The sequence below is a fragment of the Mustela lutreola genome, chromosome X (assembly GCF_030435805.1).
Source record: "Mustela lutreola isolate mMusLut2 chromosome X, mMusLut2.pri, whole genome shotgun sequence".
Classification (NCBI taxonomy): Eukaryota; Metazoa; Chordata; class Mammalia; order Carnivora; family Mustelidae; genus Mustela; species Mustela lutreola.
Window position 1 is genome coordinate 60,354,207 of NC_081308.1, and position 20,957 is coordinate 60,375,163.

At 42.4% G+C, this 20,957-nt stretch overlaps 1 protein-coding gene across 1 annotated transcript in view; it reads left to right on the forward strand.

Annotated features, from left to right (window-relative positions):
* Nucleotides 1-16,356, forward strand: part of AR (androgen receptor) — a 212,310-nt gene extending 195,954 nt beyond the window's left edge. The window contains exons 5-8 of the mRNA XM_059156984.1: nt 2,612-2,756; nt 7,867-7,997; nt 8,889-9,046; nt 9,690-16,356. Of these exons, the coding sequence (XP_059012967.1) occupies nt 2,612-2,756; nt 7,867-7,997; nt 8,889-9,046; nt 9,690-9,845 (590 nt within the window). The 3' untranslated portion in view covers nt 9,846-16,356. The remainder of the gene's footprint in view (nt 1-2,611; nt 2,757-7,866; nt 7,998-8,888; nt 9,047-9,689) is intronic.
* The last annotated feature ends 4,601 nt before the right edge of the window (nt 16,357-20,957 follow it).

Sequence of the window (20,957 nt, forward strand, 5' to 3'; positions counted from 1 at the left end):
AATAGTCATGCTATCTGAGCAGACAACTCCAAAGGCTGGGCATTAAAAAACAGAGTTAAGTATTGTGGTCATATTAGATCTATAGGAAAATTAGTCTGCTATATTGCTGATATATACACAGTAATCAGGACTGAGTGCTAAGCAGGCCTCACGAAGGACCATTAGTATTATTATAATTACTATTAGAGCCAAACTAAGCTTTCCCATTTTTCTCTTCTTTTTTAGTTCTCTGGCATCTCAGGGAAGGAAAAAAGCATCAGTATTAATGGCTTCCTTGGGACTTGTATAGTTTAATCCTCATTCCACCTAGCCACCCTCATATTCACATACCAAGCGGCCAAGTCTTTCCTTGCTTCCACTACAGAGGTTCAGGGTTCAAGCTCGCAGGTCCTTTCCCCAAGATGTGTTGCATAATTGGTCCCTGCTTTTTGTGTCCTACTAGGAAGAGTTAGTACCAGGAGTTCTGTGTTGCAGAATGACTTATGGCTGGAAATACTCGAGTCTGAGACTTCAGCTAGTTTGTCAACATGTCACTACAGTGAAGACGGGAGGCACAGGCCTGGGAGCTAAGACTGCAGCCAGTCCATTGAGCTGCAGTGGTGGTAATCTGGGAACTCTACAATCTTTGTTGTCTAGTAGGCTTGAGACCTTAAAGAAAAGGGAAATTGGCTTTTTGTGTTGGCAAGGACAAACCAAACAGAACAATGTGTCTCTATAGTGTAGACTTCAGACCTGGGCCTGTGGCAAAGAAACACTCATGACCTTGGTAGTTCTTGAGCTGTGTCTTTCAGCAGTAGAAGGCAAAAAACACTGAGGTAGAGAATCAGAGCACCTAGGGTCTAGTCCCAATTCAGGCACATATAGACTGTATGACCTTGGGGAAGTCAGTTAACTTATCTGGCCCTCAGATTCTTTGTTGGCAAAATAAGTGTCCCATTGTTTACCCTCTAGGGTTTTTGTGAGAGTTAAGTCAGGTCATCAACAAGAAAGCTATAAGTTTTATCTATATTCATGGAAGCATTCTTAATAAGGTATAGCAAAACAAAGATAATTCTGGATCTTTCGGGGAAAAGAGAAATAGGGTACTGGTAGGAGATGAGCTCTGAGGTGATTCTCTAAACATCCAACTGTCTCAAAACTTCCAGAAGAATATAGGTACATCTGTTCTACCTTGTGGTATTCTGGAAGTAGCATCTAGGAACCTTCTTTCTCTGAGACTAAGGGAGATAATTTGGAGATTATCTAATTCCCATTTAATAAAATGAAAAAAATGTGGTTCATTATTCCATTTAATTACTCTCACATTAATAAATATAATATTAAATTAATATTTCAAAGATGTGTACTTAAGTATCTGAACTGTGCTACGTACTAGGGAGGAAAAGATGAAAGAAAAGATGGTCCCTGTCTTCAGGAATCGACAAGTCTCATGGAGGAGACATATGTGTACATAAGTAAATTCTAGTACTGTGTAATGAGTGCTGTGATTGAGTAGGGGTACACAAAGTTCAGTAAGAAGGTAAAAGAAGAATCTTTTCTTCTGCTTAGGTGAGTTGGAAAAGCCTTCACAGAGGAAGTAGCTTTCACTGAAGATTTGAAAGATGAGTAGGTATTTATCAGATGGATCCCCTGGGGATAGAGGAATACATTCTAGCCCAAGTCAACTGCCTGTGCAGAGATAGCAGAGCTATAGAGGCATGAGAAAGTATGGTGTGTTCAGCAAACTAAACATTTCAGAATAACTAGAACCTAAATTACAAGTGACAAGAAATTAGTTTAAGGAGACAGGTCATAAGGAACTTGTTCGTGCATAATAATGGCAGTAGGGCAGGAATGACAGAGTAGGAAACTAGCAGAGCCAGGTTACTTGTTGAATAGAAAATAATGGATAGGAAGTGAGAGCCAGAAGGAGGATCAGAGTAAAGAGAGAGCCTGAAGGTGGTGTAGAGAAGGCAGTTGCTATCAAAGGCATTATAACGTATGCTGATGTGTAATAATATCCATTCCCCAGGGTTGTTAAAAGGGACAAATGAGATTATAGCTAGAAAAGATCTTTGTCAAGTGAAAAGTGTTGTCCACCTAGGAGAAATGATTATTACACCGCATCTTCAGAAAGGCATATAGTAATCAAAACACAGGCTTTAGAGTCAGACTGCTTGGCTTTGGAATGTGGTCTGCCAATTATTAGCCTTATGATCTTAGACAAGTTTCTTAACCTTTCTCTAATTCTCTTTTACTAATTCACAGAATGGGTTTACTAATAGTACCTACTTTACTGGATCATTGTGAAGATTAAGTGGGTTAATATAAGTAACATACTTCTACAAGAGTTCATTCATCGTAAACAGCCAGTGTTAGATGATTATTCTCTTCCAAATGACAGTACAATTTTTTGCCTCCATCATCATCTCATTTGAGTAGCTTAGTGAAGTAGGGTGAGCAAGGAATATTATCCCCACCACCATAATTTTCCCCTGCTCCTCAGCATTAATGGTCCCTGGGTCTCCTCAGGAGCTGCCTAAGAGCCAGTGGTTCTCAGCCCAGTAGAGGGCGGGGACTTCATTCAGCCCATCAGTGCTCAGTCTGACCACTGCCTCTGCCCCGTCTTCAGGCTTCCGCAACTTGCATGTGGATGACCAGATGGCAGTCATTCAGTACTCCTGGATGGGGCTTATGGTGTTTGCCATGGGCTGGCGGTCCTTCACCAATGTCAACTCCAGGATGCTCTACTTCGCCCCTGACCTGGTCTTCAATGAGTAAGTGTTCATGGGCCCAGAATTCACATAAAACATAACATCCTGGCCAGACCTGGTTGGTGGTAATGATGGTAATGGGAGTAACAGTGGCAGGGGAAAAGGGGGTAGGCCATTTGACCTGTATGTGAGGCAGTAGAGGCTTCAGCCAGCCTTCCCAATCTGATGTGGCTTTGCCCTGCTGAAAGGCCACCTGTGGAAAGCAGTGGGGGAGGGGGGTGGGTGCTGGCTATTCCTTTCCCACCCAAGACCTAGTATTTTGGCCATGCTTCTGACCTGCCCTGGAGATTATCTCAACCTCATGTCGTGGACCCTCTTCTTCACATTGAGCAGTAACATAGGGAATTGACAAAAAGACTAGCTGTGAGGGCGCCTGGGTGGTTCAGTGGGTTAAGCCGCTGCCTTCATCTCAGGTCATGATCTCAGGGTCCTGGGATCGAGTCCTGCATTGGGCTCTCTGCTCAGCAAGGAGCCTGCTTCCTCTCTCTCTCTCTCTCTCTGCCTGCCTCTCTGTCTACTTGTGATCTCTGTCTGTCAAATAAACAAATAAAATCTTTGAAAAAAAAAAAAGACTAGCTGTGAAAGCTGAAGTTGCTGTGGTTCCTTTGCCACCACTGACGGCTATTGCCGGTCACCATTCTTTGAGAAGTTCTTCTGTGCCGGGACTATATTAGATACTTCTTATACCTCTTCTCATTGAGCCCTCATGATAACCTGATCTCCCCTTTTTATAGATAATATTTTTTAATGGATGGGGAAAATGAGGCTCAACAAAATAAACAAAATAAAGTGGCTCACTGGAGGCATATTACTGACAGAATTCAAAGTAGGTCTGCATAACTCAGCTCTTATACTGCCTTATGGGGCTAAATGATGGGGAGGAGCAGCTCTACCACTCTCTGGCCATGTGACGTTGGCCCAGCCACTTCCCTTCTCTTTAAAAACAGGTTTAAGTGAAACCTTAGTGGCTCAGTTGGTTAAGCATCTAACTCTTGGTTTGGCTCAGGTTGTGATCTTGGGGTTGTGATACCTAGCCCTGCATGGGGCTCCACGATCAACAGGGAATCTTGTTCCCCTCTCCCTATGCCCCTCCCCCCACTTGTGCTGTCTGTCCCTCTCTCAAATAAATTAATACATCTTAAAAGAAAAAGCCCATATGTCTATTGACAGATGAATGGATAAAGAAGATGTGGTATGTATATATACAATGGAACATTACTCAGCCATCAAAAAGAGTGAAATCTTACCATTTGCAAATATGTGCATAGATGGAACTGGAGGGTATTATGCTAAGCAAAATGAGTCAATTAGAGAAAGACAATTATTATATGATTTCACTCATACGTGGAATTTAATAAACAAAGCAGAAGATCATAGGGGGAGGAAGGGAAAAATAAAACAAGATGAAATCAGAGAGGGAGATAAACCAGGAACAAACTAAGGGTTGCTGGAGGGGAGGTAGGTGGGGGATGGGACAACTGGGTGATGGTCATTTAAAAAGAGCACTTGGGGGCACCTGGGTGGCTCAGTGGGTTAAAGCTTCTGCCTTCGGCTCAGGTCATGATCCCAGGGTCCTGGGATCGAGCCCCGCATCAGGCTCTCTGCTCAGCAGGAAGCCTGCTTCCTCCTCTCTCTCTGCCTGCCTCTCTGCCTACTTGTGATCTCTGTCTGTTAAATAAATAAATGAAATTTTTAAAAAGAAAAAAATAAATAAATAAAAAGAGCACTTGATGTAATGAGAATTGGGTGTTATATGCAACTGATGAAGTGCTGAACTCTACTTTTGAAACTAATAATACACTATATGTTAATTAGTTGAATTTAAATAAAATAAATTTTTTTAAAATTAGTAAATAAATAAAAATAAAAACTAAAAGCAGGCTTAATTAATCCTTGCCCTGCCCACCAGCTCTATTTATGCTTCATGGCTTTGGCCTAGGGCTCAGATTTTGGAATTACACTTATCTTAACTAAAATCTCTGTTCTGTAATTTCCTACAACACTGTCTTCGGGCAAGACGTGACTTCTGTGACCTTCAATTTCCTTATTTGTTAATATAAATCAATTTCTTAAATGGTTTGTTATGATAGGCCTGGCCATGATAGGCAAGAAATAAAAAAGAAGTACCTTTCTGATCCTCTTTCCCTAATAGTGCTAATCTTCTCTATGTCTGCTGTTTGAGATCCCCTGATAGCACTGTGACTGGAGCTGGCCAAAAAAGTATCCCCAAGGACCTTGAGCTAATCTCACCACAGAAAATCCTTTTGGTCAGGGCAGGAACTGACCTTCCTTCCCCTCCAGCCCTCTAACCCAGAAGAGCCTTAAAATAAAATGTACAGGCTACTTGTTCCTTCCAGTATAGCAGGGCCATATGGGGGAAAATGAGTATCCCCAGCTGCCCTCTTCCAACCCAGCTAACCCTGGTAGCCAGGAGCTAAGAATAACCACTGGGCTTTTGGCACAACCTGCTTTATGGTTTCCAGATCTCCTATGATGCCATCTTCTGGAGCAGGCCTTTAAAAGCCTCTTCCTGTGTATTTCTCATCCATACCCTTCTGCTGCCCTCCAGTGACTGAATTAACATGCTGGACACCTGCACCACCCTCCCCATCCAGAGTCCAAAGACCCTTGAATCTTTGCAAGTTGGTAATCTTTGTTTTCTAAATCCCCATTCCCTTTTCTGCCTCTGTGTAAGTAATGTGGCACTCCTTCTCAGCTTTCTGGCCCACTCCCATGTATCTCTTCTGAAGGCACCGTGGGACTCCCAAAATGGGCAGGGTCCTAGACCCATTGAGCCCCAGAGCTCCTCAAACAACAGTGCCCTCCCTTCCTCTTGTAGGAACCACTATGTTAAAGCTCTCGAAACATCTGAACCAATGTTTCTCAACAGAGATGCTGGTGACATTTTCAGAGGAATAATTTTTCATTATATAGGATGTTCTTGTATATTGAAATATGTTTATGTTTAACATGCCTGCACCTGCCTACTAAATACCAATAAGATCTCTGTCTCTGTAACAGGCCAAACTTATATCTAGCACCATATATCTAGCACCCACCAGCGAGGTAAGTACCCTCCAGTACCAGGCACTAATTGTTGCCAGCCTCCTCAAGATACTAATATATGGAGACTGAAGCCCAAAAATTGAGAGAGGGACTCTGAGCCAACCCATTTCCTGATCTCTCTCATAACAAGCCCTGTCATTAGCCCTGCTTTCTTCTCTCATCTTCCCTTCATTGTGGAGAACACATGTTGTGAGGGTAATGGGCTTAGACCCCAGCTGTATGACCTTGAATAAACTGCCTAACTTCTCTGAACCTCAGCCTTCCCATCTTAGAATGATGAATAGTATTATAATGGCACCTTCCTACATGTCATTTATTGAACACTTACTATGTGCCAAGCACAGTGCTCAGTGTTTTCCAACTTGTATCTCTTCTGTTACCATTCTCTTTTATTCTAACTTACCTCTGCTCTCTTCCTGAATTCCATTCCTGCCCCCTTGTCTTCTGCCTTTCACTCTCTTCTCCCTTTCCTTCCCATTAACTATCTCCCTACTCTTTTTGTCCTTTCTCCTTCTTGTTTCCTTCCCCTCTGAATTCCTTCTCTTGTCTTTCCCTTTTTCTCCTCTCTTTTCCCCACATTTCTCTGTCCTTGGCACTTGCAGCAGTATTACATCAATCCTCCATAGCAGGACCATGATTTCAATGGTAAAAAGACTGTGGTGTTATCAACAGAGATTTGGAAGTACAATAGACTGGAGCCGGATCATGTCTGATGGTCAGCAGATCTTACTCAAAAATTCTCTAGGTTGAAAGACTTGAAACAACACTGCCTTGGTCAGTTGACTTGTGATACTATCTTAAACACTTCCTCTTTCTAGCTGGTCTCCAGCCTGAATTGAATCTACCACCTGTTCCCCTTCAGTTTTTCTCCAGGGCAGCCAAGATCTCTCTGAGATAGGGTGCTGGGCTTCCACCCGACCAGTATCAGACCTGCTTAGCCATGGAGAAGGCTAGTGGTTTGGGGACCAAGGTATCAAACCACAGCCATCAAGTCTAATCTAGGTCTTTTTCCTCACCACTTAAGTGGGTGTTAAATTACCTTTCCTTTCTCCACAAGATACAAGATCATTTTCTCTCTCTCTCTCTCTCTCTCTCTCTCTCTTTCTCTCTCTCTCACACACACACACACACACATGATTTCTGGAGTGCTGAAAGCCAGGAAAACCAACTAGCAAGAAGATGCTGGATCTTCCTAGAGGCCTGCGATTGCCATGGACAGTCATAAAACAGAGAGGTTGTTCCCTTTGAGAAACTGTTCAAGCCTTGGCCACTTCCTTATTTAATTTATAGGTGATAATGTGATGATCTGTTGACAAGTCACTATAGTAAAAACAGCTTACATGTGTTTACAACTCTCAAACTGTGATAAGGAACCACCATTATTTGAGGGAGCAGGCTCCCCTTCGAGGTACATTTAGGTTGGACATTTGGAAACACTTGGCTAATTTGATAAACATTGGAACTCACTTTGTGAAGGGACAGTGGGGAATCTCCTTCCCAGGATTTTTTTTAAGTGACAAAATTTCTAGGAAGAGGAATGGAATTTATGCCAAGAGATAGGGGAATTGACAGGATAAATTACTGTGGTCACTGGGAAATCCTGGTGTCCTTACATTAGGGGTTGATATCTAAATCTTGTCTCCTAGAAATACTCTGTGTTTGGATGCCTGGGAGGCAGGTTCTGGCTTTGGTTGTAGGTGGGATATTAGAACTGTAGTCAGGGAGACCATGTGCCTGGCCCACTGTGTTCATTTGGTTAGGCTTTCCTGTCTCTGTCTCAGGAAACAGAGAGACACAGGTACCGGGAAATTCCATCTGCTAACCCATATCCTGACCAGGGAAGATGAGTAGTTACGAGGATGTTGGGATTTGGGGTGGGTGGGTAGACAAAAACAACCTTGTTCCTTGTCAGTGAAGTACCAGCAAGAGAAACAACGAGCTCTTCTTAGAGAACCTGTAGAGGGGAGGGAAACCAAAGACATTCCCTCTGAGCTTATTGTTAAGCCTTCCCTTACTCCTTTCCTTTCGCCATCTGTTTCCTCTACAGATACCGTATGCACAAGTCCCGGATGTACAGCCAGTGTGTCCGAATGAGGCACCTCTCTCAAGAATTTGGATGGCTCCAGATCACCCCCCAGGAATTTTTGTGTATGAAGGCACTGCTGCTGTTCAGCATTAGTAAGTGCCTGGAGAGACCCCAAAAAAAAAAAAAAAAAAAAAAAAAAAAAGCTGCTGGGGTCATAGGGGCTCAGAAGGGAGCTACTTTTTCCATTGAAGATTTATAAAGGAAAAGCCAGCTCCTAGGCATTTCCCTTCTTCATTCACCCTCCCTCTTCTGCTCTCTCTTAGCATCCTATGTTTTTTTTTTTCCTACCAGGTATGAATTCCATGCCTATCGACTATTTTCTTTGCTAGAAGTCAATCTCTTTTAGATCCCCAGCTACCTCCAGTCTCTCTTTGGAACAAGGCTTTTGTGGCTGGCTGTAACAATTCTCTGAACTTTTCCATAGCTTCTACCACAGAGACAGGCAAAGACTACATTATATTTGTTGCAGAGAGAAGGGATTGCCTCCTGGGAAGAATTTCCTCTTCTGCCAATAGTAGGAAGTCTGTGTAAGCAACTCAGATAGGGCTTATTAGGCAGCCAAGTAATCTTTCTTTAATGTCTCTTCTAAGCAGAGTACTGTCTTAGCCCCCATGAAGGAAAAAAGAAGCCAAATTTGATACTCAAAACTGTATATTTTAATTGTCTAAATCAGAGCTGGACTGTGACAATGTAAAACCACCAGTCCTAAGAAATGTATAGACGAGAAGACTAGAAAAGGGAAAGGCTCAGTAAATTTTATTTACTCCATGCCCTTCAAATTGTGTCCAGTTAGCCTTTTGTCTAGAACTTCCTGGCAGGCTGAAGGACCCAGGCATACAGACTTCAAATGACAGGAAACTGAGTAAATGGTTCCCTCCCTATGGGGGTGGGGGTCAAGTTTGTGGTCAGAAAACTTGATGCTTTGTCTAATCTCCTTTGTGGGCATGCTTCCCCTCCCCCATTCTGTCTTCACCCCACATCAGTTCCAGTGGATGGGCTGAAAAATCAAAAATTCTTTGATGAACTTCGAATGAACTACATCAAGGAACTTGATCGTATCATTGCTTGCAAGAGAAAAAATCCCACATCCTGCTCAAGGCGCTTCTATCAGCTCACCAAGCTCCTGGACTCTGTGCAACCTGTAAGCAAATGATGGAGGGTGCTTCATCAGGGAGAAGCAACTTGATAGAGCTAAGTGATCATATGCTCCTCTAGGATCTAGCACCACCTGTTGGGAGTTGCTTCCATTCTCCTCTGGCTTTAAGAGTGGTCCAGAGAGAAAATGCAATGGAGAAGAAAGGAACACAGGTCGCATTGTCCCTGGGTGTTATGAAAGAGGTGAAGGAGTTGAGAACAGGGCAGTTGGGACTCAGGGAAAGGGCTTAGAACAGATAAGTTCTCCAGGCAGACAAAACAGACCTGAATGTTTTTCCCCTGCTCCCTTGAATTATGTCTGTGTATTTGTGCACATGTGCGTGTGTGGATTTGTGTGTGAGGAAGAGAATGTGTGTGTGGGTGTGCACATGTGCGCATTCACGTGCATGTGCTCGGGAAGAGGAACACACGGTCCTGAGTCAGAGAGCTTGCAATGGTGTAGGAGATCACTTGGGAGCCCTCAGTAACTCCCTGGAGACCATTTAGTGTACATGTGTGTGAACACATACACACACACAGGGAGGACAAAGGACAGGGAAGGAGGAAGAAATCAGAGGTGGGGGTAAGAGCCTGACAGAAGCCAGCTCCTTGTCAAGCCTGTTTTCTCCCTCTTATTGCTCCCCCTACAGATTGCACGAGAGCTGCATCAGTTCACTTTTGACCTGCTAATCAAGTCCCACATGGTGAGCGTGGACTTTCCAGAAATGATGGCAGAAATCATCTCTGTGCAAGTGCCCAAGATTCTTTCTGGGAAAGTCAAGCCCATCTATTTCCACACACAGTGAAGCTTTGGAAGCACCCATTTTCTCACCCCACCCCACTCCCCTTTTCAGATATCTTCTGCCTGTTATAACTCTGCACCACTTCTCTGCAGTGCCTTGGGGAATTTCCTCTTTTGATGTATCGTCTATCATGAAGATGTTCCTGAGTTCTATTTGCTGCACTTTTCCCCCTCTTTTCCTCCTTTCTCTTTTTTTCCCTTCCTATCTGACCCTCCCATGGCACTTTCAGACTCTGCTCCCCGCCATGGCTCTTATCTGTGTTTTGAATGGTGTTGTATTTCTTTAAATCTGTGATGATCCTCATGTGGCCCAGTGTCAAGTTGTGCTTGTTTATAGCACTGCACTGTGTGCCAGCCACACAAATGTTTACTCACCTAATGCCACGGGAAGTTTAGAGAGCTGAGTATCTGGGAAAACAATACAAACAACCCCCCTAAAACCAAAAGTCCTGTAGGGTTTTTTCTTCTTAGAAAATATAAAACAGAATCTCCCCCCACCCCCCAAAAGGCCAACAGTGACTAGAATAAGGTGAAAATTGCAAGCCCATGGAGAGTCACTGTTTTTGTTTTTGTTTTTGTTTTGTTTTTTTTTTCCAAGTTTAGCCTCCCTGGGAGACTTTATTTTCTGCCAATGGCTATTGCCATTAGAGGGCAGGATGACCCCAGAGATGAGTTAGGAGGGAGGAGACAGATTTAAGAGAGGACAAAGAGGACAGATGGATCATCAGTACCTGCCCACAGCCTTGGCCTCTGATGGCTAGACTCTTAACTGCAGTGCAAATCATTGTACTGAAAATGTGCTTCTTGTTTGAAAATGTGTCTGCATGTGAATGCCTCCCCTCCACCAGTCCTTTTTCTCACCCTCTGCCTCCACCCTCAAATTGACTTTCAATAAGCTTTTCTAAGAGCTTTGAACTGAATGTTCTCTTCAGCCAAAACTTGGCCACTTCCACTGAGGAGTCAGACTAATAAGAAGGAAAGGAGAGATCTGACCCTTTGGAAGGCCCTATCCAGAGCCAGGTCTGCTTTCCCATTTATTCAGGGAAGAGGCTGGGGCCAGAGTAGGAGGAAAAAGAATCAGTGGGTTGGTTGGTTGGTTGGTTGTTTTCCTGCTTAGGGCGTTGAAGAGTTGATCACTCTTTGCCCTTATCTTTAAAAGACCTGAATGTTTTTTGCCTGACTCCATGCAGCTGCAAGCTCCCTCTTACCCTCTCTTCAGTGTTTTGTGGGCCTGGACTTCACCAGACTATATGACAGCCATGGTGGTGATGTTTGTCCATTTATTTGGGCATGTTAACAGACTCTCTGCTAAGAGCTGTTACCACCAAGAAGGCTAGCAAGCCAGCAGTTTTGACATCTATCTCTAGATGCCACTAAGCTCAAAGACTACTTACCAAATGTCTTTCACCAACTATCAGATCTCTGAAGCCCTTGGACAAACTGGAAAGAAGGCATCGATGGGACTGGACAAGCTGGGCATCTTGCCCTTGTCCCCTAGAGACGACACCTTCCCACCAAGTGGAAAAATACCTACTTCTTCCTTCAGAGCAGCTAAAGGGGGCTATGCAGGTCAGGGTTAAAGAGAAAATTCAATTACCAGGGTGAGAAGAATGAAGGCACTAGAACCAGAAACCCTGTAAATGCTGTCCTTGCCACCCAGCATTTCCACCTGCAGAAGTCATGGGAAGAATAGAGAAGAAACTAAGAGGATCTGACTACTAAATTAAAGTCTTCAAAGGCAAAATCTAAAGCCAGATGGGCACCATCTGGTTGGTTTACTCATCATCCTCCTCTGCTGCTGATCCTGGGTTCTGACATCGGCCATACTCACTCAGAGACCCCACCTTTTTTGCTGCCTCGCGGCCAGAGGGAAGCTGAAACATTTATACTACAGAACCATGACCTCCTTTGGAAAGGTCTGGTTTGCGTGGCTCTAGTGGGCTGCCATCCATGAACTCAGGGTGTGCTTCTGGGACACTGGTTTCATATGGTCCTTTGGCACACCTCTCTTTTGCTGACTTTGTCCCCCAGTCCTGAGTTCAGGGGGAATGTCTGCCTACTTTCTCATCTTGGCAACTGCCTCCTTACTTAGCTCTTATATTCATCTGCTAAATTCAAGAAATTAGGGGCCAGTTACCAAGCTGCCCATTTCAGTTGATTCACTCTACTTGTTGAGAGGACAGTTTCTGAGTGACATGCTATTATCTACATGTGTTTCCTTCCCTGATTTCTGTGTTGATATTAATAGCCAAATGAACTTGCAAAACAGCTTCTTTAAATAACAAGGGACAGGGAACCTAAGATGGGTGATATACCAATCCAAGACTGCTGGACAAAACTAAAATTGGCAGGTTCTCTTTCTGGGTTAGGATAGACAAATTCTGGTTTTCTTCATTAGGACATTATTTGGCTTATATAAGCTCACAAGATTACTTCTGGCTGTTTTAAACAGAAAAAAAAAATCCATCACTCTTCAGTTATGCTAGGTTATAGTTTAATAGTTCCTTTACATCTGTTTTAAAATTATTTTCATCTTTTATGGTACATCGACTTGATTATATCATTCTAATATCTCTCCTTGTAAATACTAGATGCTCTCCTTTTTATTTCTCTGACCACCAAATTTTTCACCTTTATGGATTTCCCAATTGTGACTCTTGTCTTTATGAATATATATGTTTTGCATTTGTGAAAGCCAAAAATCAGTGAAACAGCAGTGTAGTTAAAAACAGCAACAACTAACTACTCTGAATTTCTGAATGGCAAGACTAGGGGAAAACAGCCTAAACAAGGCTTTAGGCCTAGTGTTTCTGTTAGGGTTTCAGTGAGTGAAGGAGATTTTAGTATGGTTTTGTTCTCCCACGGATAAAAGGGGGATTTTTTTTTCTTTTAGTCATTGATGTTCTTGCCAGTGTAATTGACAGAAGTCTCATTTTGCATGCACTCTGCTGTACAAACAGTTGATGTGGTTGGTATACTGTGCTTATCCATGAAGGATCGGCCACCTAGACCCACTCACCTGGTGAGCTGAAAGATGAGGATCGCTCACCAGACAAGTCGTGGTAACTACCTCCAAAGAGGTTTGCAGTGCTCAATGGGGATGGACTGAGGAACAGAAAATGAAGGAGCACCAGGGACCAGGCCCCATCTGTGCTAGACGACAGACAGCCGCCAGAGTCACAAAGTCTGTGACCAAAGAAAAGAGTCCTGTGGCTGTTTCAGCTCTTGATCAATGAGCAGCTCTCCCAGGCCTGGTCTCTGAGCTGAAACAGGGGTTGTGTTCTTTGTTCCATAACTTTTCTGTGCCACAGACAGTATCATTGTTCTTGGATAGTTCATTATTTTTCTAATGAGAATGTAATTTTTTGAAGGATTCTGTCATATATCTTTGAAAAAGAAAATCAGTAATTCACATATTTTTATGTATGTTCACTGGCACTAAAACAGAAGGGAAAAGAGCTTTTTTCTGTCCTTTGGATAGTTGCTGAGGTGATTCCAAGTTGAGAAATAATGTGCTTATGCTAGAGTCCCTCTCTGTCCATATTCTACTTCTAAATACTTATAGGCTTATGTAGCAAGAAGTATTCTATTTGCACTTTAAGACAAAGTAGTTTCATCATCCACATGATAGTAACACTACAGGAATGATCTAACTTTGAGATTTAAGTAACTTCTGTTTGTTTGTTTCATTAACCACAGCACAGATATGGTCTTGCCCTCTTTTCTCCTTTGATATTCTGCAGGGCTCAAAAGCCGAAGCCACTTCCCTCTACCCCTTTCCATCCCTGTGCCAGGGTTGCACTTCATGAGACTCTCCAGATAGCCCTGTAACCATCCCTGCATGGCTCTGGGGAGACAATAGGCTGACTACTAATTATCTTGTGCCAGTTGCCCAGGTGAGAAGGCACTAGGCCAAAAGAGAGGCCTTTGTGCTCAACCCCCTGTAAGGGGTTATGACAACCAGGAATGCTAAAGAACAGGATCAAATCCCAAACTTAAAGTCAAAATAAGCCATTTGTCATGTGCATTTTCTTGTAAAAGGAAGTTTCTGCCCCTGCTGCCTTTTATAGGCAGGTCTGTTTCTCACCACTAATCTCTTTGAAAATCTTTGAAAGCAGTTAAAAAAAAAAGACAAAGAGATGAAAGCATCACATTATGTAACCAAAGATTACACTGTATCTGCTAAGATACCAAAATTTAAGAGCAGGGAGGGAACAAGCATTAGTGCCTCTTTGGTGAACTACCCAAAGACAGACTAAAGGACTTTGTTGTTGACTGACTTATAAGAGTTTCTTTCATGGGTTTTCCCCTCAACAATATACATGCTTAGAAAAGTGGAAGACAATTTTGAAAAAACTGGGTTTATAGGTCCTTCACTATGTGATTTTATAAGCAGAACTAGCTTTCCTTTTCTCTAGTAGTCGCTGAGCAAATTCTTAAAGCTCCATTATTGCATGGTTGGAAATGGAGCTGTTGGCCACTGTGTTTGCTAGTGTCCATGTTTGCATATCTGAAGATGTGAAGCCCTTGATGAGAAGGGGAGCATTTAAAGGACTATATTTTGCACTAAAGGGACAGCAGGCAGAAATATTCATTTCTGCCCACTTTGGACGGCACAAAAAGTTCTCTTGGGTTTAAGGCAGAAGGTTGAAATATATTGTAAATGAGTATTTGTATCCATGTTTTGAAATTGAATTATATATATATAGTTATAAAGTGTTCTGATAGCTTTATCTTTCTCTGCACCTTTATATTTGGTTCCAGGTCATAACTGATACCATGTACTTGTGAGAGAGGCTACAGTTACATTTTGGAAACTCTCTCAGAATGGAAAAGATACCTGGGTTGATCAGATAACTAAGAGATCTCTGTCTCTATTGGGGCCTTACCAGTAGGCCTAACGGAGGAGCAGAGGGGGAAAAGAGTAGGGTACATGATGTATTGCACTTTACTAGCCCAAGACAGATGAATGTTTAAAGGGTGGTGAAGACTGATTGGAATCAACTGGGATTTCCTACAGAGAAGGCCCAGACTTGGGGCCAAAGACCTACCCAAATGATTAACCGATGGACCCCTAATGGGACCTGAGGATTGGAAGAAAGAGAAACATTCTTTGTTCTTCACCATCCTTGTAAGAAAAAGGTAGTTTCCTGCACTTGGGAACCTGGAGCAAGTGCTCCATCTTTTACACAATCCACTCACCTATGACTGAGGTGCTTTTGCTACTGGGTGTCTGTGTGCTCTAATTTTGCTTTTGGATGTGTTCTGTAAAGATTTTGACAATGAAAATGTGTTTTTATCTGTCAAAAAATATTGTCAGTGTACTAGAAGTTGTATCTCTATAGATGCAGGTCCATCTCTGCCCTTGGGTAGGGATGTTTTTCTTAATTAAGAAATTGACACTGGGGTCTGCTGCCCAGAGCCTCCCAACATTAAACCATCTCTAGGTGAAGGCAGAAAATTCCACATTAGTCACTCCTCGTCCTCAGATGCTTATGCTGAAGTAACAAACCATTTGGAATGTCCCTGCCCCCATAAATTAGTGATAAGTATTTAAATTCAGCAGATAGACTTTTAAAGGGAAAAACAGCCTTGGACACAGTTTTGATTTATCCCCATTCGATTTAGCCAGAAAGTAGGTAGTATGCATTGATTGGTTACCAACCCCAATTCAGTATTTTAGGAGTCCTGATCCCTTTCCTTACTACACCTGTCTCTTAGCCTTTTATAGAATTAAATGAGAAGCTGTGGACTGAGTAGCCCTTGTAGCCTAAAACAGTCCCCACCTGCACTAATTCATGAGGTTGGCTGTTAGGCGGCTACAGATTCCACTGGCCACCCAAAACTGAAACACACATGTACCCCCAAAGGAAAGAAATTCCTAAAAAATTGCTGCTTCTCTTGTGGTGCCCTCCCTGGAGGCTGCTTTACATTTTGGGACTCTTTACCCTGTACTGCAGGCAGGCCAGGCCTGTAGTCTTTCCCAACCTTAGCCCTTGGTGCTAACTGTCCTGTAGTGAAGTGCCTGTGGGATTGTCCTATCTCATAAGTCACTCAGGTGCTGAGAGTAGCCACCATTGGCATAACCCAAGCTTAAAAAAAAAGAGAAACTTCTTCTCACCATTCAGTGACACCTTTCTGCTTTCCCCTAGACTGGGACATTAATTAGGGAGTGCCTCAGATGTGACATTGTTGTGCTGTCTTTGAGATTAATTTGGCGGCAAGAGGGAGCAGACAATGCAACCAGATGCAAGAATTAATTTTCAATGTTGAGGGAAAAATTAAGAAAAAAAGAAAGCATCATATAAAGATTTTTTTAAAGAAACATTAATTTTGCTTAAAACTTCTTTTGATTGGGCTTCAGTTCTTACAGCGGCACTTGGCCTCCACTGGGTAGCAGGACCAGCCCCAAGCGCTAGTGCTCTGTTATTATTATTATTATTTTTTTTTTGTAATCTTGGAATCTTTTGTCGCTCTAAATACAATTAAAAATGGCAGAAACTTGTTTGTTGGAATACATGTGTGACTCTGGGTTTGTCTCTGTCTCTGCTTTCAGAAATATCATCCATTGTTTAAAATACTGGCTTGCTAGTCTGCCAGTTAAAACTTGGCCACGGCCCCTGTTGTGACTGCAGGCTCAAGTTATTGTTAACAAAGAGACTCAAGAAAAGCTGCTAATGTCCTCTTATCACCACTGCTAATTTGTTAAAACACAAAACCATCTAAAATTTCAGGGGAATGTCATCAGAGTTTTTTTTAATTAGCTCTTTTATTAGCTGTCTTTATTGAAGTCAAGAGTTGGTATCATGCCCAGTGGCCTTTTATGCTATGTTGATTTTCACATATTAAAAAAAAATCTTTGCACAGGGGTTATAAATTTGGCCTGTGTTGGCCCTAGCATAGGTTGTGCTGGGACCACCAAAATATCAAAGAGTCTGGGCTAAGAAAGCAAAGACCCATTACAACCTCTCATCAAAAACCCTGAGCTTGTCAAACAGGGGAAAGACTCACAAAACCCAGCTGTTCACCCTCATTTTCATCCTTATGGGAACATAAACTGATTAGGAGCTTCACTGCCCAGTTCTTGCCAAGCTTCATATAAAGAATGGGCATGTTCACATTCTCACTGTTTTTCGAGAGCCATATTGTCCTTGACCACCTTTTCTTTGAGATTTTCAAAGGTTTAGGCAAAATGGCCTCTTGTCTCTTCCAAGTTTGGATACCAAATGAGATCCCAAGTTGAATTTCTGAGCCTAACATACAGACCATCAATGAGGTGTGACAGATACCTTAAGGAATAATATGAAAGCTCTCTTTGCCTCACTGTCTTCACCTGTAGTGGGCTGTCACAATGTCTCTCTCCCACGCCAGGTAAGAGATTCAATAAGAATGTATGCAATCCAACTGGTGAGATAAATGCTTTTGTTTTGTTCCCTGTTAAACTGTGAGAACCCCTGAGAGGGATCCCAAGTTGAGATGTATTTGTCATTGACCCCCTCAGAGTGAATGGATTTCTTAAATTTTTCCTGAACATAATGCTTGATGGAGAGAGGAAGAAAACATGAGATTTTGGGGATATGTGTGTCTAAGTAATAGAGAATATATATGCTTGTGTGTTACACGTGTCAGAACCTGCCTCCAGAAGACCCCTCTGACCACCACAGCTTAGTTCTCTTGTACCTACAGAGAGTGATCTAACAGCCACCCTACTTGGTTTTATTTACCAGTCAGTCCCTGCCTAAAGTAACAAGGTAGTTAGCCTCCACCATGAGTTTTCCAAGGTGTAGCAAAACACAGATGTCAGAGAAACAATGGCATGTGGTGCATTAAAAGCCTGGAGGCCAGAGTCCAATATGTGACTTGCTCATAGTCATATAACTAGTGTATAGCTAGGATTCTGACCTCCGCATTCACTTGCTATATGGTCCTGGGCAACTCTCTGCCCTTTTCTAGATCTTATTTCTCTCATACATAAATGAGTGTATCTGAAGTTGTGGAATAAGTCTAGATAAAATGGGAAGCCCCTTCCAATATGGAAACCAAGCTTATTGAAAACTACAGTAATGCTTTTCTTAATCATGACATGAAAGGGGAAAGGAATAGGCATTTCATTATCCCTAGAACACAGAGTTTTGGAACTAAAACCCCCACGTTTGTGTCAATAAAAATTTAAATACCTGGAGAGCACAGGGTCAAAACAACAATTGAATCCTATGTCAACCCCTTGACTGATAGGTAAGGGCTCAAAAATAAAATAATTTTATCATTTGGATGATCTCATAAACAGCAGAGATACTTAGGAGTTAAGCAAGCTACAGTCCATACTTTCAGTGAGTTTATAGTCTATTAAATGCCTCAGGCCCAACCAGTCTGGGACTTTACCATATCCCCCCCAACTTTCTCACATCCATCCCTCAGACAAGAGTAAGCTAATCTTTGATCGATAATTGCTGCCTTTTAGAGCAAGAAGGGGGTCTTAGCATCTAACCCAAACATTCTTCACGTGAGGAATCCAGGCCAAAAAAGAAATATTGAATGTTATTGTGGATGTGTTATTGTCCTTAAGGGACTAGCCCTAGAACATCCAGCTTCTGGTCCCCTCATATGCCTGCAGGCAGTGTGCTAGGGTGGCAGGTCACCTGAGAATCTTCACCATTAATTTGTACACCGGTTCAGAACCCTGGTAAGAGATCCTCTGCTTCTCATCTGTTTTTCTCATGTATACAGTTCAAGCATCTCTATTCCAACCACAGCACTTACTTCACCTACCATCCACTGAAAGAGGTTTTCTTCATGCCCATTGTAGGGGGTGCAGTGAGAGAAGGAAAGAATTATTGGATAAGCTAGAGAAGTAACTGCAAAAGCAATGAGAAACATTTAAAAACTGAAGTATGACAATGTAGGTTTCTTAGTTAACAGGCAGATGTAGATGATTCACATTCTCAGATTCTCCTGCCACCATTTCTTGAGAGCACAACTTGCCTTCTTCCCTCAACTATTTCTCCAGGGTACTTCAAGCAAGAAGAAGGTCATCTGGGGAACTTGGACTGGCTGCCAACCAGGAAGACTGTGCCAAGAAAGCTGACTTAAGCTAGACTCTGCAATTAGCATCCCCCCTCCAATCCCCATTGGGTACTTCAAGTCTCAGATCAGAAAATAGGCCAGCAGAACAGCAGATAACTGTGAGAGGCATGTCACCTGCCACCTGGGCAGTGACTCTTGTCCCCAGAAGTAAGGACTTTTGATACCTATACATAGTGGTAAGTGTGAATACAAAACTTGTGAAAGAGCCCCACCACCTCAAAAGACTGCAAGGATTCTTCACAGGGGCACAATATCCTATTATTCTCTCATTCTTTATTTCTTTCATTTATTCACAAACTATTTGTGCAACCATTATGTACCCCACATAGGAACAAGACAAAAATGGTCTCTATCCTTATGGAGCTTCCAGTATTCATGGAAGAGACAGACAAGAACACAGGCAATTGTAATATAATGTAATGGGTACCATGGTGAGGGAAGTTCAAGGTTCTGTTGTGGTACAAAAGAAGAATGCCTCATAGAGTGGTGGGAAGGTCTATATGGAAGCTGCCTTAGAACAGTCTAAACTGTGACCCAAGCTGAATGAAGATGAAGCTGAGGGTAGAGAAAAAGGCATTCTTCCTCACGCAAGAGACAGCATAGGTAAACTAATATAGTTTAGCCTGAGGGAGAAGTTGGAAGAAGGGTTGGCTATGAGAGAAGAGGGTAGAGAGGAGACACAAGTAAAGCTGATGAGGATCTGTGTCACACTAAAGAGTTTGTGACTTTACCCCAAGTTTTAAGGGGAACCATAGAAATCCTTGCCAGCATTTCAATTTCCAGAACATATGATCTCATCTGAACCTCACAATATCCTGTGGAGGCAGGCAGGTCAGAGATCAAACCCATTTTCTTGATAAGGAAACTGACATATACGGTAAATAATTGGCAAGGCTGCTCCTGAATAATTAAGGGCCTTAAGTATAAACTCAAAGAACTGAATCTCCTGTTTCCAGTCAGCCTTCTCACAGTAGACCAATCTATCAAAGACTTCAGGACCTGATGCAATTCTTAGAATGTGTCTAAGTGTCTCTATGGTGACAGTATGTGCTGTCTACTATGCCACCTGTACCTATCATTGTCTTCCTGAGGTGACACTCACTGGCATGGGGTTCCTAGATAACAGACAGGACATCCCAGAGAGTGTTAGCAGAATTTTAAAGAGTAATGCAGGCTGTGGGAAGTCAGCCAAGTTGGTGCTCTATGGGCATAGGCATCATTGATTGATCAAAACAAGAATTTGGAAAAAAAAAAAAAAGCTGAAGAAGAGATAACATTCTACATTCTAGAGAAGATAGTATGTCCAGACTCAGGCCTTGAACAGTGAAAGGAAATTTCACAGGAGGGAAAGGTAGCTGAGCAGGCAACCAAAGCAGAGGGAAGAGCATAGATAAATATCTAAGAGGTGGGAAAGAGTAAGATAAAAATAGAGAGGTAGGCAAAGCATAAGAGACTCTTAACTATGAGGAACAAACTGAGAGTAGCCAGAGGGGAGGTGGGTGGGTGGGGGGATAGGGTAATTGAGTGATGGACATTAAAGAGGGCACTTGATATAATTAACACTGGGTGTTACAAGTAACTGATGAATTCTACCCCTGAAACTAATAATATGTGTTAACTAACTTAAATTTAAATAAAATTTAAAAAAAAAAAAAGAAATAGTGGGGAGTAAGTACTAGAGATGAGTCTGGGCTAGAACCCATTATGAAAAGCTGGTGTGTCCTGTTAAGAAGTGGATCTTTTTCTGTAGTTAAGTCATCTTCAGCTGCCACATGTGAAAGATAGAAGCCACCTGCAGCAAACTCAAGGGAACATCCAGTGTCCCATGAAACTGCTGACTCAGAGTTATTGCTTAGCCACCCCACCCCCCACTTACAAAAGCAAATACAAGTAAAACTGACAGTATTGAAAGGAAAAATGTGAACTTCCTAGGGTATATTTTTAAGAAAATTATCCACCAACTTCAATGTTTAAGGTATTATCAACAATTTCTTTCTTTTTTTCTTTTCTTTTTTTTTTTTTTGCCACAACT